Source organism: Orcinus orca, chromosome 15 (genome assembly GCF_937001465.1).
Source record: "Orcinus orca chromosome 15, mOrcOrc1.1, whole genome shotgun sequence".
Lineage (NCBI taxonomy): Eukaryota > Metazoa > Chordata > Mammalia > Artiodactyla > Delphinidae > Orcinus > Orcinus orca.
The window spans coordinates 18,579,266-18,598,246 of NC_064573.1; the positions used below are offsets into that span (position 1 = coordinate 18,579,266).

Below are 18,981 nucleotides of genomic sequence, written 5' to 3' on the forward strand. Positions count from 1 at the left end.
TGGTTAAGAATCCGCCTGCCAATGCAGGGGACACGGGTTTGAGCCCTGGTCCGGGAGGATCCCACATGCCGCGGAGCAAGTAAGCCCATGTGCCACAACTACTGAGCCTTCACTCTAGAGCCCACAAGCCACAACTACTGAGCCCATGTGCCACAACTACTGAGGCCCTCGCACCTAGAGCCCGTGCTCCACAAGAGAAGCCACCGCAATGAGAAGCCTGCACACCGCGACAAAGAGTAGCCCCCGCTCAACACAACTACAGAAAGCCCACACGCAGCAACGAAGACCCAACGCTGCCAAAAATAAATAAACGTATTAAAAAAAAAACTTACCTGTAAACAAAAGATCATGAAAATTGATCTGAACTCTGTCACTGCCACAAAATTGCATCAGAAAATGGAGATTAGGATGTTCCCGCTGCCAGATGGAATAGGAATGTGGTTGGATGTGGACTCTGCAGACTGCCTGTCTTCCAAGGTGGGCTCTAGCACTTAATAACGTGTAATTGAGGCAAGTTTGTACCACTTACTAAAGGGCTCTGGGTCAAACAGTAACACGAACTCCACAGAGCCACTCTCAGGATTCAAACAACCAATACTTGAGAAATTCTTAGAACAGTCTTTGGCACATAGTAAACCCACTATATAAGGGTTAACCTATCATTATTACTTGCTTTTCTCCTGTGGGAGGGCTAAAAGCTATTCTTTCGGAGTAATCTTCATTTAAAATCCCATGGGCTAGATTAGACATATCAGTTGGTTTAGCGAGGAATTAAGAGGTGGAAAGGGAAGATTTCTTTCGGGGCAGCTCCGTCTTTATCTTTATCCCTTTAATTCTTACGAAATTCATAAAGCGGACATTTGCTATTTGCATTTCACAGACCAGAAAACTGGCTAGAGAGCGCAGAACTTTCTGGGCCAGAACGAGACGTTGAATCAGTAGTGGGTCACAGCACAGAATCGATCTAAGCCTACATGGGAATAAACGAACGTCTTTTCCAAGTGTGGACTTCCGGGACTTAGTTCTCACTTTCCAGGGGCCAAGAAAAAGATGGATGCGGGTGGTTTAGGAGAGGACCCACATCTCCCTCCAGGCCCAGGAGCTACACCTCGGCTCAGAGGGCTCTCTCCACGCCGCCCGAGTCTCGCTAAGAGGGCCGGCTCCACACTACGGGAGAACCAGGCTCCGGCTTTCCGTCGGGGAGGCCTCCCTCTCCCGAGCCTCCCTCACTGACTCCGACTCCTCCGCGCAGGTCTTTGGAGTTTAATTCCTTAATTTATTTAGAAACTACACTTTTGAGTCAAAGAACAGAGGCAAGGACCGGGAACAAGAAGCAACGCGCGTGAACACGGACGCCGCCTCGAGAGCCCTTACAGGTCTGGCCCACGCACGACACCCGCCCGAACCCCGCCACCCGCCTCCTTTCCCGGAGGAGGCGTGGCCCGCACGCGTCGCCATCTTGGTCGCCTCTCTAGGCACTCTGTTTACTACTCTATGGTTGCCCGCTCCCGCCCCGCCCCTCCCCAGTCATTGTCTGGAGGAGCAGCCACGGCCGCAGCGCCTTCTCTTTATAAGTCCGCAGTGCCCGGATGTGAATGGATTACAATGTATCTTTCAGGGAAACCTATTATTATCAATGTGACTCCACGGGGGAGTCAATGGTGATGATCAGGAGGAGGAGGATGATGATGATGAGACACCTCTAAACTTGGAACAAGTTTAAGGCTTTATAAGAGGAGAAGAAAAAAAAAACCACCAACAAGATTTGTTTGAGGAAAAATTATAACTATCCTGTGTTGATATTTTTTTTATAAACAATAAGAAAAAGTTGTTGGATTTTTTTTTTAATGATTTCTTTTTTGGGGGAGGGAATTTTGTTGCAGTTTTATGGTGGAATATGCAAAAACCAGAGCCAGGTGCATAATCTTGTATTCTGTGGATATCCCTGGAGCAGAACTGAGTACCAGTTAAAATACTTTTTTGGGGGATACACATGTGAGATACTAAGTACTTGCAGAAGATTTTTGTCTCTCTTTTTAAAGTCACTTTCCTTGGAATATTGTGAGCATATTTGTGGCCATTTAAGGTAACGTTACAATTTGCTGTCAGAGTAAACTGTTTGTAATTGAATTTAATATTTTAAATGTCGATCCCAGTGTTTTATTAAAACAAAAGGAACAACCTATTAAATAATCGCCAATGGGAAAAAGTGTGTGCATGCATTTTGTGTATGTACTCGCACATCTAGCAATAACAGGGTTTATAGAATGTGTATTTTAACACACGTTAAAATAGCGTATGTTGCATATACTGGATAAAGTACGCTTGTTATTACGAAACGATAGAATTATGCAGCTTAATTTTTATCCTAAAAAGTGATGTGAAAAAGTATGTTTTAAGAGCATGCAGGGCCTGTAATGGTAAATGTTGAATTAAAAACTTAAAGTGCTGGCGAACGGGGACTTAGCATGCCTAGGAACTCAAGTGTAAAAACAAAACAACATCCACCCTCAAAAATTGCCTTTTTTGTTGTTGTTGTTGAAGTTTGCAGCTATACTATTCTGTGACTTAAAAGGGAGGGGAAAAAAACGTATGTAATTTAGGTTTCGCCCCCAACGCAGAACTACCGACATGAAAATCTCCCCAGCAAAATGTGGCTTGGTTTATATCTGGAAAAGAAAAATATTGTTCCTCTTGGCAAAGTCTTTTTGCATCACGTGTATTTGCAGCCTAGTATAAACTTGCTTTGCCGTGTGTGGATGTGTGAGTGAGAGGGAACGAGAGTCAGAGAAAGAAAGGAGGGGATGTAAACTCGAATAAATTTCAAAGTGCCTCCGATGGATGAAACGGGCAAAAACTGAACTGTTCAGGCTTCAGATTGTAACTGACGTTCTGAGGGAAAATGAGGTGCTCGATGAAATTTCGTTTGTATTTTTTTTTTTTTTTGCGCGGCGGGGGAGGTGTTGAGATTTTTTTTTCTCCGGGGGGGGTGCATCCCAGCCAGCCCGACCCGAGCGAGCCGCGTCTCCCCGCCGGAGGCCCCCCACCCATTTCTTTGCTGAACTTGCAATTCCGTGCGCCTCTGCGTGTTTCCCCCTCCCCCCCTTCCCTCGTCCCCTCCCCTCCCCGGAGAAGAGAGTTGGTGTTAAGAGTCAGGGATCTTGGCTGTGTGTCTGCGGATCTGTAGTGGCGGCGGCGGCGGCGGCGGCGGCGGCGGCGGCGGGGAAGGAGCGGGCGCGGGCGCGGGCGCAGGCGGAGGAGGTAGAGGCGGTGGTTAGACATGAACGCCGCCTCGGCGCCGGCGGTGCACGGAGAGCCCCTTCTCGCGCGCGGGCGGTAGGTACCGGCGCCGGCGGGGCTCGGCGGGGCTGGTGCGCCGGGCGGCGTGGGGCTCGGGCTCGGCGGCCCCGCACGCGGCTCCGCGCCTCCCGTGCCGCGGGCTCCCGGCTCCCGGCGCTCCCCTGGAGACACCCCTTCCTCTCCCGCGCCTCTTCCCTCCCCCTCGTCCCTACCCCCCCTCGGCCCCCCCTCCCCGGCAGTGCCACTTGGAGAGACCGATGACTTTGCCAAGGCCCTGACTTTAATTTTTACAACCCTTTCTTTCACAAATTAGGGTGCTGGACCATTACGGGACCCGACCCTCCACTCCACTTCCCTCCCCCCCGCCCCGCTTTCGTCGACCCTGTCACCCCTCCCCCTTTGGACGTGTTTTCACTCCAGAGACGCTCATCTTTAATTTCTTTATAGCTACTTTGAAACGCAGAGGGGAGTGGTGTGTGTGTGTGAGCGTGTGTGTGAGCGTGTGTGCGTGTGTGTGAGTGTGTGTGGGGGGGTGGGGGGAAAGTTGAGACCGGATCGTTCTGAGTAGTTTCTCTTTTCTCTGGGATCCATTCATTTCTCGCTCTACCTCCTGTTGCATAAAATGATGCGCTGAAGAGCGGCTTTTTTTTTTTTTCCTTCCCGGATTTGGTTTTATAGTGGATGTTACCAGTTTTGATCGTCTCTTTGGAAATACAATATCAATAGCAGTTTTTTGTTTTTTTTGTTTTTTTTTTTTGCTATTGCTGCCTATTCCTTCTTAAAAAAAAAAGCAACAAAAAACAACTCTCCTGTCCCTCCCTCCTTTCTACCTTATTCCCATCCGCCCTCACATCCCTACCCCACAACCCCCCCAGTCTCCAAAAATCCGATTGTGTTTTCTCCAAGGATTGGGACTGGATTTTCTGATTGCGGTTATTTCCATGTTTCTAGGTTTGTGTGATTTTGCTAAAATGCATCACCAACAGCGAATGGCTGCCTTAGGGACGGACAAAGAGCTGAGTGATTTACTGGATTTCAGTGCGGTAAGAAAGAACGGTGGAAACTAACAACAGCTGTGAAACAAAACAAAACAAAACAAAAAACCCAAACACTTTGAGCTAGAAACCAATAATAATCTAAAGGACAGGAATAATTTTTAATTGGCTGAGTCCTTGGTAAACATGAAGGTCTTTTTGATAAGTTTTTAACTACAATTTTTGGGTGTGATGGACGATTCAGGCTTTTTTTTTCAGTCTTAATTACTTGCTTTTGAATTTCCTACCCACCGAATCCCCCAAATAATGGAGTCTCACTCCAATGGAAGGGAAAAACAGACACCCCTAAAACTGTAAACCACCCCTAAACTTGACCTTATCTGAACACTGAGAGTACTGATACTTTGTGCACTACTCATTTTATTTATTTATTTTTTCTGAAAATGGAAAAGGGAAAATAGGAGACCCCAGTTGTCTCAAAGTTTTAAACTGATGATGCTTTGGATTAGTAGGACCTGTAGTCCTCCTCATTACATCTTTTCCTGGGATTCTGAAAACTCGTGTGCATATGCTGAGCATACATTCTTTAGAACCCTTTAGACGGTCTTTGTAAATCTCGGAGTCGTGAGATCAGCACAAAGCAGAACTTACACACTTGTGGAGTTTTATGACGGAACTTGGTCCTTCTCCATCCCTTTGCTTCCCTTCCCCATACCAAGTCCCAAACATGTCAGGGGAAATAATTCATTTTTAATGCCAGATTAGTTTGGTGTAAGATGCATTTGCAAAGCAAAATAAAAAGAATCCACAAAACACACAAATAAAATCCAAACCGCCTTCTAAGTGGGGCTCTTTCATGTTGCTGCTGCTGCTGCCGCTACTGCTGCTATTGCTGCTGCTGCTGCTTCTCTTCTAGACCTTTTGGAGAAATGGCTTTCGGAAGTTTTGCCAGGAAACGTGGCCCTAGGCAGCTTTGTAGCCCCCTTTCTGCTTGCTGCACTTTCTCCATTCGTTTCTTTGCTTTTTGCAGGCTCTGACTCAGGGAAGGTGCGCATTATCCACTAGATACGTCGAAGAAGAGGGAAACCAATTAGGGTCGAAATAAATGCTGGAGAGAGAGAGAGTGAAAGAGAGAGAGAGTGAGAGAGAGAGAGAGAGAGAGAGAGAGAGAGAAGCAGAGAAAGAGAGAGGGAGAGAGAGTCTTGCTTCAAATTGCTCTCATGTTAGAGACGAAATGAGAATTTAGTGCAGGTGGCACTTTTATTTTTATTTGGGTTCACATATGACAGGCAAATCCTATACGGGATGGAAATGGACATTGCCACGTTTATGGCCAAGGTTTTCAATATAAAACAAGCAACTTTCTTCTCCTTTGTAAAACTAGTGTTTTCTAGAGAGCTTGCTGCCCTCCAAACTGAATCTTGTTCACATCATGGGGACTGTGTTGGTTTAAAATGTAGTCCTACCTAGTTCTGGCGATCTAATGAACCTGAGGAAAAAGAAAACAGTGGTTAAGGTTGGGGTGGGGGGAGAGTGATTGGTAATGTTGTGCCTGTTTTCGTTTTAAGTTGGATGGTGATGTATTTTACTAAAATGAGCCCTTAGCATAAACTGTATATTGTATAGGGAGAGTATGAAAGATCTTTGATGAACTCTGAAGGCACAAATGTCGTCTTTTCAACAGTAATATTTCTTTGTTTCTTTTAGATGTTTTCACCTCCTGTGAGCAGTGGGAAAAATGGACCAACTTCTTTGGCGAGTGGACATTTTACTGGCTCAAGTATGTAAATTCTTTTCTTAGTGTGTAGTTAAATGTTCTTAGCTGTATATTCACTCATGGTATATTTTTGGCTCTGTTGAAGTGTTCTGAAAAAGTCATTGAAATTTTAGCCTGTAATGATATGGTTATTTCATTATCCATTAGTGGTATAACTTAGGCAAAAACGTTATCTTTTGCAAAATTAAAAGTAGGGTTTTTTAAAAAAAAAAAAAAAATCAAGGAAACTGTCTCAGAATTCATCACTTACTTTAAAAGCAATTTTCTGATACAATTGTAATCAAACACGTGAAGATAAGGCAGTGTTAACATGGGGGAATAAATTAATGTTTCCTTATTTGAAAATAGAGGGAAAAATCTAACTTTCATGAAAAGGGCAAATCCCTTGTAAATAATATCAATTTTATTGGGTACTATGTATAATTAACCCTTTTAAAGAAATGAGCGCTTAATTTTGCAGATGAATGCTGTGTAGTAAACCATAGCTGTAAATAGAGAGACTCCTGCTAATCTGAGAGCGAAATATGAATTCATTTATATTTAAAATATCCTTTTTGGTGCTTCAGTTTTTTTTTTTTTTTTTTAAGAATTTACTTGTGCAATGAATTTTTCTATATTTAAAGTTGCAAATTTGGAAGGACTTTTACATTTTATAAATGAAAGGTCTTTGGCTGATGCTTTAAAAAGACGTTAGCGCTATTCACAAAGGAATCTGTGTGTGCAGTGATTATCTGGTATCTAAGGAGGAGTTTTAATAGGGGACTCTCTGAAGGTCTCTTATTAAAAGTGAAAACTGAAAATATGCTATTCGTTTAAAACGTATTTTTTTTGTCTAGTGAATTTCATATCAGAAGGAGGCATACATTGCTCTCCTTTAGGTTCAAGGCTTAAATCCATTTATGCTTGTTAAACAGCTGTAGTATTTTAGGAGTTCTGGCAGTGGTACATAACAGGACATTAGACAGAGTCCTGTTCTTAAGTCAGACTGGTAAATGTTGACATCGTTTAGTTGTGAGATACCAGTGGAATTGTCTGTTAGCTATTGAAGATAATTTCACATCTCTTAATATTCATTTGGTGTTGTAGCAGTGAAAGAAATCTGTTCATCTTTGTGATTTGTCTAATTGGTATTTTTTTAATAAAATTAATGGCATTTAAAAGTTGCTCATTTCTAGATAAGTTACTTCTCCTTTTGCTGGCCCCCATAAGTCTAAGGGATTTTTTATCTCTATAACTTGATTTGTGAAATATGAGATGCCTCCTATAGTTACATTTTATCTTTTATTTTGGGGGGTCCACTTTGATTAAAAGGGCTACTGACCATATGTTTGTGTTTTACTGTCCTGGACCCTGTTATAATTTTCATTTGGGACTTAAAATTTTTTTTGTTGTTGTATTCGTATTATATCTTCCAAATTTCTTTATCGTGTTCTCTATACAACTTTGAAGGAAAGATGAGTACAAGTATCTCTTGTAGGCAGATTAATTTTTCATGTTAGACAGTATCAAAACAGTTGCTAACTTTATCTCTGACAGTAACTTTCTTCATGATTTTCCTTAAGAAAATGTATATTCAGTTGAAATCTGAAAGTAGATTATGTCAGAAAGGCTCAGAGATAGACTGCTTTCAGTCAGTCCAAAAATACTCTTTTGTACTTTGTAAAAATTGACACATTTGGAATAATTAAGTATATCAGCTTAGTTATAGTTTAATAAAGTAAGGTGATTTAGAAGCATGAAATTGTGTTACATTTAAAAAGATAACTGTGCATCTGGTCCCTTTTCAATGTTCACATTTAAATGAAGTCCTTGCTATGATGTTTAAGTGTTTACAGAGTGTAGGGTGAATAAGTATGAATATGTATTAATGCATTTTGGTAAATGATCATATACTGAAACTTACAGAGTTCTTAAGACAGTATATCTGTATACGTAAACCTAGACAGAGGCTTCATCCTTAGTGAGACGTGTTGTGATATTTCCAATGAATATGCTGTGATTATTTTTAAGGTGTTAAACTTTAAGTGACGTCGTACCAGAGGTGTAGTTTTCAGGCCCAAATGTTTACTTGTAAAGGTAAAAAGTGTAGTGCCGATTTTGTTCTCGCTGCTGGATTGAAAATGCAGGGTATTCATCCAGTGCAGTATGATGGGGACTATAATATACACGGTACAGATTGGAGTGTTGATTTTTCTCATCTGTCCAAGACACAGTTAGGTGGCTTTGTTTCCACTCAGTAACAAAGATAAGTCCCTTTTAAAGCATAACAAATAAAAAAAAAAAAATGAGGAAAACTGCATTTTGCTCCTGGAAGGATGAACTAGGAAACTTTGGACTGAGAAATAATTTTCTAAATGTACATCAGGTTAATATCCATTGTCCCAGGGGTGCTCAGATGTCACTTCCATGGGTAGCTTTGAAACTTGGGTCCAGAGGAAAAAGATCCAAAGTATAAGTGAACTGTTCATATTGGAAAAACCAGCTCTGTTTTTTCAGAGTGAGGCATGGTAATGTTTCATGCTTAGAGTTCTCAGTAGCTGTGGATTCCATTCATATAGGGCGCTCCTTCGTGATTTGCAATGTGAGAATTAAAAAAAGTGTGGCCATATTGCCTTTAATCTTTCATTTCACAAACATGGTTTTTCCTACCACCTTAAGAAATGGTGAGGCTGCTAGGGAGAATGGAATGTAACCTGAGCTACAGCCTGACATTCCCAGGGAGCATTTTTCACATGAAAGGCTTTTGTCAACCCAGGAAAGGACCAGCAGTTTTTGTTTGATGTTTGCAGGTGTTCAGCAGAGAGCACTAAAACAATTCAGCCATGATAGTTCAGAGCTTGGATGACCTTAACGGGGAGAATTGGTGGGTTCTGGAATTATTTTTAAGAAATATTTGAAACCTATATGGTGACTTATATAAAGGGATTTCAGATCCATTATATCATTGATCTTAAAACTAGCTAAAAGCATCGACATGCCTGGATGATTGGAAAATTTTTCTCATTAAAAAGTAGGACGGCAAAGTTACCAGAAGAAAAAAAAATTCACCTAGAGTCTATAATTTATTGATGAACAGGGGTTTAATTTTCTAATATAACAAAACTACAGTTTCTTTGGTTACCTTTGAGTCTTTCATGAGCAAAAGATAAACATACTAGCTTTGGCATCTTTTACAAAGTAGTTTTAAAGTTGGGGCTCTAAAATTATCCATACTCAACAACAGCCCTGGTCACATCTGTTGCATGTATTTACAGTTAGTCTGTGACGGATCCTACATCTTCCTCCCTTAGTTTAAAAGTTGAGCCTTTTCCCCCGTAACTGTTTAGTTTTACTTAGGTGTTCAGCATTTGTTAAAGGTGCCAAATGGATGGGTGTTTTAACAATTAAGAGCAGCAGTAAAACACACCACATCCCTGTCATGGTCATTTTTGGAAGAGAAAAAACATTTCTTGACATTCACACAAGTTATTTTACTGATACCCACATGACACCCAAATGACACATCAGTTTGGTAAATTCAGTAAGAAAAAATAAATCGCTCCAATGGGTCGTTCGGTATCACAGAGAAAATTCAAATGGTCAGCATTCTGAATTAATATCCATCCGTACAGTTTGAGTTCATGATTATGGCGTGAAAAAACAAATGGTCTCCCTTAAAGGTATTTGTGGAGTACACTTATTTAATTGTGTGTGTGTGTGTGTGTGTGTGTGTGTGTGTGTGTTTTAAACAGTCTTACTATTATAGTGCAGTTCATAGTGGTTGTATGGCTTTTGTAAAATGCAGAATAATTCAACAGGTTACAAAATAAGCAAAGTGGCATTAAACCCATTCTGTTAGAATCATAGAATTTGGGGGATCGAACCCCTTAGAAAGAGACAGCCCAGTGCCTTCATTGTACAAAGAAAACTGAGGCCCAAGTTAAGAGGTTCTAAACTATGCCTTTATTTGCTAATCTAAGAAACAAGTTTTGATTTGCTAATTTTGAATGGCCCTGCAAATCCTTTTATTGGAGTAATATTGGTTTCACTGCTATGTTTTTCTAAATTTGTATTTTGCATAATAGGGTATCAGGATTTGTGTGCTGATCTTTGTGCCTACAAATTCTTCTAAGTGCACATGTGCCCTTTGAATGCTTTTTAAGGTTTGGAGCTGAATTTTGGATTGTTGATCATTCTCTTTTGCCTGATCTGGCCTGTGACTCTTTGCAAGATGTTAGATTGAATAACAGGGGTGGATGGGCATGACACTGACAGAATTAAAGTGCTTCTTACTATGCCAAGTGGTGTACTATGCACTTTATATTCTTGTATTTTTTAAATCCTCACAAGAATCCAGTGAGATGCCAGGATTACCATGCTCAATTTATAAATGAGGAAACTGAGATTCAGAGATGGTAAACTACTTACCCTCAAGGCAGCCAGAATGAATCAGGTTCTAAACCCAGATCTGCCTGGTCTGCCTAGCTCAGTGTCTTTTGAGACACACACACACACATACACACACACACACACACACACACACACAGACACAGAGTCAGATATAGCTTATTATTTCAGTATCTTATAGGCTTAAGGATATATTATTGAGGCTTGGTGTGCAATACTGTTCCTGATCTTTACAGTAGATAAACATTTTTTAAAAATATGTTTAAGATAATGGTATAAACCATGTCCATTATTTTTCCTGCCTTCTTATCCAAACTAAGCTTCTAGTTTATGTTGGATTTCAATGTGACTTAGTATCTCTCTCATATTTTTATTATTTTTTTAACAAGGAAAATATAGTAGGTAGTTTCAAAGTTGTGTTTTGGTTCTATTGTAAATGGACAGTCTGCTTGGGTACCAGTGAAAATATTTTGTTTTCAATTATTTTAATGTACCTAGTCAAACCAAAAGTTGAGGTAACCAAGCTTGCTCTGTTAATACCTAAAAAAAAAAAAAAAAAAGGTTTCCTATCTTTTAACTGTAAAAAAAAGTTTTGCAGTTCCTTGTTAGATCTTTGAAACTTAATATTCAAGAAAAAAAAACCCTGAATTCTATCTGCATCACTAAAATAAGCAGTTTTGAAGTTTTGATATGTCTATTATCAGACATGTGCTTAAAATGTTACGTTTTCTAAATTCAGAAGGAAGAAGCAGTACTCTATTTGACATTGACTTAAGTAAATAAAATGCATTAAACAAGCGTAGGGATCCAAGATCTGTTGAGCCTGAAATGCTTAACGTTTTTGACAGCATCAGCAAATTATCTTTACCCTACTATTGTAATGAGGAAATCACTTAAATAACAGATGAACAGCTAAGTCACATAAACATATATAATAGAACTATGTAATGAAAGTTTATGCTGTTAATTGCTCGAATCTGTCTTAAATGCTTAGAATCATGGAGCAGTAAAGACTGTCATATAAACAGTTTTGTTTTGAGCTTAAAATTATTCCTTTTTGCTTTCATCTGCTATGATAAACAAAGTAATTTTGGAAGCTTTACAGATCAAACATTTACTCCTAATGGTAAACTACATTTTATGTTGGAAGTTTGCAGCCTTGTCCAAGGCAGAGAGTTGAGTCCTGGTGGCCCCAGGCTGCAACGTTTAGTATCATGATGCTATTTAGATCTGTTCCCATAAGCCAAGATAACAGATCTGAAGTTGTCTAATAAGGAACATGGTGTGTTTTGAAATGTTCTTCAGTTTACAAGTCTTGAACCAAAATGTTCTTGGCCAAACGTTTAGACCTTATACCTATATGTTGGGTAAGTCAGATTTTGCACAAAGCATCGAAATGAAGCTAGGTAGGAACAGAAAAAAAATCCCTTCCTTCCTTATTTTTTGTCTTTTATGAGCTATTTTTTTATGACCAGGTATTCTTCCAAGTTAATTAGATGGTGCTGAGTATTAGAGAAAGTAAAGCAAAGCACATCAAAGTTATTTTTTTTAAAGGCTTTATTTATTTTTGTCACCGGCTTATTACTCTGAATAAAGTTTTCAAAATTGACCGCCAAGTTTATAAGCTTACACATGGGTTATCCATTTTCTAAATCTGTGATCCCACTTAGACTCAGCAGTGATGTAGGCACATGAGGTTTAGGTGGGTAATTTTCAACCATATGTCTCTTAATGCTTATGAGAGATGTAAGAGAAATAACAGTTTAATCTTTAGAGAAGATTGGTTGACACTTTCTATAAGTTTTACATATATATTTATATATATATTTTTAATCAGGCTCAAAGGAATAGCAAAAGTGTTGAAAAAGGTTGTCATATTTGCTTTCATTTCAACAATAAATAAAGGCCCAGTTAATCAGCATATCAGATAGCCAGGTGTGTTTAGAATCAGTTTATACGGAGGAACTTCAGGGCTGTAAGAAAGTATTCTATTTAAAGGTGCAGCCACTCGATTGTTCAAATGGCTGCTTTTGTACTTTTGTGTGACAATTAACATTTAATGAATGACTTTCTAAACTGCCATTGGTGGTAATTATTATATGCGGTTTATTAACTGCAATCCATTGTTGGATGTGCCTGTATTGATCTGTTTTGCAAACAACCCTTCACACGTTCAGCAGTATTTGTACATTACTTTTTAAAGAACCTGTTTTGTTTGCTGACATTGATATTGCCCCTAAAATTTTTAGCTGACAAATGCCTCTTCGATCAGAGTGATTTTTTAATTAAATTAAAAATTCATTGTCTTTTCAGCTATAAAAATTTTGCCCTTCTTTCCTCAGGGAATCCCAAAGAAACTCCACAAGATTGCCTTTCAAGTAAAGGATTTATAGAAATTTAGACTTACCAGGAGACTTTAGAGATGTTCTATGATTTTATTTTTGGTTAAAGAGCTAAGGTTTGGGAGGGTTAAATGTCTTTTGCCCAAATCATACAGTTGGTTATGGGCTATAATAGGACACAAATACAGATGTCCTGACCTGCTGCTCAGGGACCCCATGCTGCTTTTAATTAAGGTTTGGACTCAATCCGTTGGTACCAACTGTATGTTTCTTTAGAGGAGGAAAACTTGTATAATCTTCCATTTCTGAAAAATAATAAAAGTTCAGATCGTGAGAGATGGACAACGTAATCCAGCTCACTTGTCATCACATGCTCTAATTTGGCTAAGGCAGTTGACGAATAACTGTTAAAATGTATTGTGTTATTAAAAATAACAAAGTAAGACCCCTGATTAAATATCAGGGCTGTAATTTAATCTTGGGGGTTCTGGTGCTGTTCATAAACCGTTTGGTTTTTTTCTGTAACAGATGACGTCAAAATACAGCTTGATTGAATTATGACCCTGGGTTACAGGAGCACCTGCTTGTGCCTCTTGACTTCATAGCATGTCAGCATTTCCATTATTAATTTTTTTTTTCTCTGACATTTTTAAGTTCAAATAGTTAAACGAGACTGGTGATTGGCATAGAAACTTTCAGCCTCCCGGGAAAAGACTATTTTCCCAATAAAACAGAGAAGGTGGTGACAAAGCCCCATTACGGAATACCTTTTAGAATGTTCTTCCTTGCTTTCATCTTCCATTAATATAAACATTCCCTTTTGGGGTACTTAGCTGAATTGCAAGGCATCCAAATGGAAGGTTTTGTATCTAAAATCTCCCAAGCCAAGACTTAACTCCAGGGCGTTTTGAGGACTTTTAAACTAGGGAAAGACCTACCTTCTGTGAAGGAAGATATTGAAATGATAGCTCTGGACACTCCAGTTTTCATCTTGTGTAAAATGCTGAAGAGCAAGATGAAAAACACGCACATTTGCATATCTTGTCAGTAATTACTTTTATATCCACTTAAGATGAGTAAAAATTGATAATGAATGGTTTAGAAAGGTCTATTTATTTATATCATTATCTGGAGACTCATAGCATAGCTTCAGTTTAGCCCCTCGGGTTTTAATATGTAGCCAGTGGAGATGGGATGTTGGTTGTGCCTATCTAGCCAGTTATTTTTTATCTACTTATCATAATTCTTATTGATGGTTCATCTAATATATATTTTTAGTACATGCTATGTACACATCCCCTGCGTTAGCAATTATAGGACTCAGAGGGCTTTGTGGGAGCAAGGTCCTGCCCTGAGAGGGCATGTATTTTGACAGGAAAGAATAGAAATGTACATGTTTAATTAATACTCAGTGTCCAGAAGACAAGTGTCATTAACATGGTGGGAGTTTAGGTAAAGAAAAACTTATTTCTTGCTGGGGGAACTTAATAATGAAGGTTTCATGGACAAATTGACTCTGATTCTTGAAAGAGGAGGAGTATTTTGACATGGGGCATTGGGACGGAGCCTTTTATATCAAGATTGCTGTGAACCAGGCACAGAGGAAGGCCGTTGCAAAGGGTGGATGAAAGAGAGCAGGTTCCTCAGCTTGGCAGTGGACTCAGTTATGGTCTAGGCACCTCAGTCACCTCCAGGCACACATTCCTGTCTTGGGTGCCTTTTTTTTTTTTCCTTTTCTGGTTTTGGGATTTCCCTTTGAGATAATCCAGTTCCTTCCCCAAATATATGTTTTTAATGGTAGCGGCAGCGTGGAAATCAAGATTTAGGTGTTCCCAGTTCCAAACTCTTCCTATTGTATCATTCAGCAGTGGAAATTTTAAGCTAATTTGGAGAAAATGATTTATTTAACTGAATTCTGGCAATCTAGATTCTCTTGCCATGTTTGCCGTTAAATAGCTGTTTCATATTGGCAAGTGAATATAATGTGTCATACTGACATCACACATAGGAAAAATACGTAAATACCACCCCTTCCTTGAGTATTGGTCACATTACAGTGTCTTTCCCTCTGTGACCTCCTACTGTTTCAGTGATTCCAGTTTCCAGTTGAAGCCAACAATTCAAGTTCTAGTTGGAATTGACATAGGAGGAATTTATTAATGAATGTTTGCTACAGAATAGAAACAAGATTTTTTCGACAAAGGGCATATTCTAGACCCCTTTACCCATTTTTTTTAAAAAAAATGTCAGTTTCGAACCTGTGTCTTCCCCAAACTTTTTCTTCACTTTCGAACATAAAGAATTCATGTTGGGAATATTTTGCAACCCTTCACCTTTAAACTCAGAGAGAAAACATTTTGGTCATCAGGTGGTAATCACGTTTCAAGATTTAATCTACAATTTCATACATAACCCAGTTTTGCAATTTTGAAAAGGAAGACCGCACAATGTCAATTTCAATCCTTGTTCAAATAATCATTATTTGTTGGGTGCCTTCTAGAACTTCATTGTCTAACTGGTATCCCAAACCATGGAATGATTTTCTGTTCTGCTGTTGGCACTGTGATTCTTCATTTAGTTTCTTTTAGCTGCAAAGGTTGATTTTCTTTTGACATCTAATTGCCCCCTGATTTTGTTGACCTCTTATTATTCTTCAATTTATCTTTTTAGCCCATGTGGAACTTTTTCTTTTTTACATGGGTGTACATTTTGTAGTGTCCCACTTTAATCCCTAGTAATTTTGGTAGAGTTGGATAAAGTGAGAAATACTCCATAATTACTTTAAGCAATTAATTTTACTTAAAAAATTCGTTATTGTTGATGAAGGCTTGATTGTTTAAAGAATGTTGAAAGCTTCAGAAAAGTGAAAGGGATGAATGTACATAGTGGTGTTTTTTTTCATTGTGAATATGTTTCACCGGAATAACAAGAGAATTATTAAGAATTATTAACTTTCATGTACACACTTGTTCATTCATTCATTTAGTAAATGTTTTTTGAGAGTCAAGATTCAAATTGCACTGCTAGGTATTATGGTGATATAAACAAGGAAAAATTTCAAGGCCAGCATTGCAGTTGGCATAGGATACTGCTGTCACTGGGTACAGGCTCTACGTTGATTCAGTAAGACAGTGCTTTTCGAATAAGTGATGTCAAAGTGTGGAAGTAGACTTCTTCCAAAGATGCTTTTTAAATATAACTACAGACTTTACAGTTTTAGCTGAAACATTGAAATCCTGTGTGTGTACTTCTACATGAGTATAAAGGAGAGAGAATGGACTTGAATGATTATGGAATTTGGACCTTGAAGAGTATTGTTATGATGTACTCTCAAATTTGGTACCAAAGACTTTTTGGGAGGCAATGACAATTATGCCCCATATGTTTTTGTTGGTTTTTTTGGGGGGGGATCAGAAATTAAAATATCAGATTTGTAGATAGTGCCCATTTACTTCAAGGGCACTAGATATTTTTGTTGTTGTTCCCACACTTGAATATTTTTAATATTTATTTAAAAATTCGTATGCAGGAAGTTATTCATTTACTTTCAGAATTTTGTATTGAGCATCCACCACGTATCAGGTAGTATGCTGGGTGCTAGAAATAAAATGATGAACAAAACAGACGCGGTTCTGCATTGGCTCAATGTAGGAGACATACATTCACTGAATAACCAACCAGAGAAATGTCAGCCTCTACGTTGAGAGGTGTGAGGCGTTAGATGAGTTTGCAATAGGGTATCTGACCACACAGTCAGGAGAACCTTCCCTGAAGCTGGCACACCTGACTGAGGTCTGAGGGGGAGGGGGAGGGAAGTGGGCTGGGGGTCAGCAGGGCATGGTGTTTGGGGACGAGCTAGAGCTTGGTTGGAGCTGAGGCAGGGGAGAGGGAGGGTAGGGGCCAGATCATGCCAGGCTGCGAGTCAGGGAGACTGTGCAGTTTCCTCCCACCAGATTTGTGCCTGGGAACACTCTGACTGCAGCCTGGAAAACACAGCTCAAGGGTAGTCAGGGTGGGTGGCCTGAACCAGCAGTGAGACTTTTGCAGGAACCCAGCTGAGAGATGGGGTTGCACACACACACAGTGGCATTTGCATGTGTGTGTGTGTGTGTGTGTGTGTGTGTGTGTGTGTGTGTGTGTGTGAGAGAGAGAGAGAGAGAGAGAGAGAGAGAGAGAAACTTTCTATAACTTGAATACTTGCAAATTGACTGTATTTTATATCTTCTAACAGTAACCCTGAGACCTCGTTCAGCTACTGTGTGCTGTCGACTGCCTGTTTTGCACCCAAATGCCACAGAAGTGCTTTTTATTTTCTGAGAAAAGTGGAAGATTGATTTTGCAATTCTGTTGTGAGAGGGTGCAGAGGTGGGAGTGGGAGAAAGAGGCAAAAGGGACTCTGCTTTCTTATTTAATGGTCTTCAGTAATTACGCACTATTTAGGCTTCCTCTAGCTTATGTTGTAATTACCAGTAAACATTCTGGTGGTTCAGTTCAACCTGTGGAATTGAGCCCATCACACACCTGGGATCAGGTATCAGCACATTCCCACGCTGTTGCTGAGCATCTTTGGTGAACTTTAGGAAGGTGGTAGGATTTGTACGATATTCCGTCTGAGATGGAAACGCTGTTTACCTGATTCTCTTTTGTCTGAGGTGGCCATGGGGGAAAGTTATCTGGTAACTGTTGATTAGCCACGAAATAAAGTCTTTCACTTTGACACCTCCCAGTGAATAGCCCTGTTTCACCTTTCACTCTGACCATCTAGCTCCTTCTCTGCCCCGCTCCCTCCATTTTCTCACGAATCTTATGGTTTACTCTTGGGAGTCCCCTCTCAACCCACTATGTTTGTTAGTCCATTTTAGTTAGGAAAACTGTCACCATTCTTGCGGTATACTTACTGTTCAAGTTGAAGAAAAAAAGAGGTTTTTTCCCTCCTCTCTTCCTTGCCATCTTTGCTTCTGCCGGCTAGTTAGAGCGTTGGGGGAATGCCACGGGTATGGGCTGGATCCTGATAGCCACGCCAGTTAGTGATTCTTGGCCCCGTGACCCAAGAGCTCTGCGTGTGCTTCATCAGAAGGGTGCTGATAGGAGTGAGGTCTAGAACCATCTCTGCTGAGCTGAAAACCCCTTAGCACACGTGCCTTGTGCTGGTGAGTCAGTAGGTGATGCTGATGCAAGTGGACAGCATCCACGTGTTGTTCCTGCCTCCTGGAGAACTCCTTCAGCATCCAGGCGTGCACTGGTAATGCTCCGTTAAGAAAATCAAACAAAATGAAGTTACCTTCCTTCTGGGGTGCGGAGGGCACGCAGGGTGCTTCCACAGTTATCTGTGGTGCTTTATTTTTTTGGAAAGAAAAAAATGGTAGAATGTTATGGTTGACACCTCAATGCTCGAAATATTTCATAATAGAAACAAAACAAAAGCGTAACAAACCAAACACATACTCTCCCTCTCATTCACACTCCCTACTGACTGGTCCTCTTTCTTGGGCTCCTTTACAACAAGAGTTTTGTTGACTGTTGACTACACTGGTGGCTTCTGTATCCCTTCCTTCCATATACTTTTTATAAGTCTCACCCCAACCAAATATTCCAAAACATTTTATCTTTTGATGTTTGATACCTACAAAATAATACATGTAGCATATATGAATTATGAAGCTAAATGATGGAGTGAAGACCAGGGGACCCACCACTCACTGTCAAAACTAGAGCATCATCAGAACCATCTGGGTTTCTTCCTTATCCGCATTCCCCTGTCTTTCTTGCCAGAGGTAAATATTCTCTTTTTTCTTTCTTTCCACTTGACGGAGGATTATAAACATGGTATCATTCCTGTGTTGTATTGTGCCACTTGCTTTTTACACTTGGCATTGCATGTTTCAGATTTCTCCATGTTGCTGTGTGTGGCATTAGTTCATTTTCACTGCTGGTGAATATGCCTCAATTTATTTATGTATTTTCTAGTTAATGAACCTTTGGATTGATTCCCTTTTTTTGAGACTACACACTTTCCTAGCACCTCTTGACGCGTTCTTGATCATCTCTTTTGATCCCTGTAGATGTCTAAGAGTCAAATTTCTGGGATGTAGAGTCATGCAAATGTTACAAATGAAAAGATAGTGCGGAATTGATTTCCAAAGTTGTTACCAATTTACACTCCTACCCACAGCATAAAAGG

At 39.9% G+C, this 18,981-nt stretch overlaps 1 protein-coding gene across 25 annotated transcripts in view; it reads left to right on the forward strand.

Annotated features, from left to right (window-relative positions):
• The first annotated feature begins 1,563 nt into the window (after positions 1 to 1,563).
• Positions 1,564 to 18,981, forward strand: part of TCF4 (transcription factor 4) — a 361,473-nt gene continuing 344,055 nt past the window's right edge. For 5 of the 25 annotated variants that reach the window (XM_004266118.4, XM_033421470.2, XM_033421468.2 and 2 more), the window contains exons 1-2: positions 1,564 to 2,086; positions 6,003 to 6,075. In XM_004266118.4, the coding sequence (XP_004266166.1) occupies positions 6,003 to 6,075 (73 nt within the window). In that variant the 5' untranslated portion in view covers positions 1,564 to 2,086. Of the gene's footprint in view, positions 2,087 to 2,761; positions 2,908 to 3,044; positions 3,337 to 4,251; positions 4,344 to 5,433; positions 5,547 to 6,002; positions 6,076 to 18,981 lie in introns of those variants that run through there. The other 20 variants (XM_033421469.2, XM_033421474.2, XM_033421455.2 and 17 more) reach the window with 19 other exon arrangements.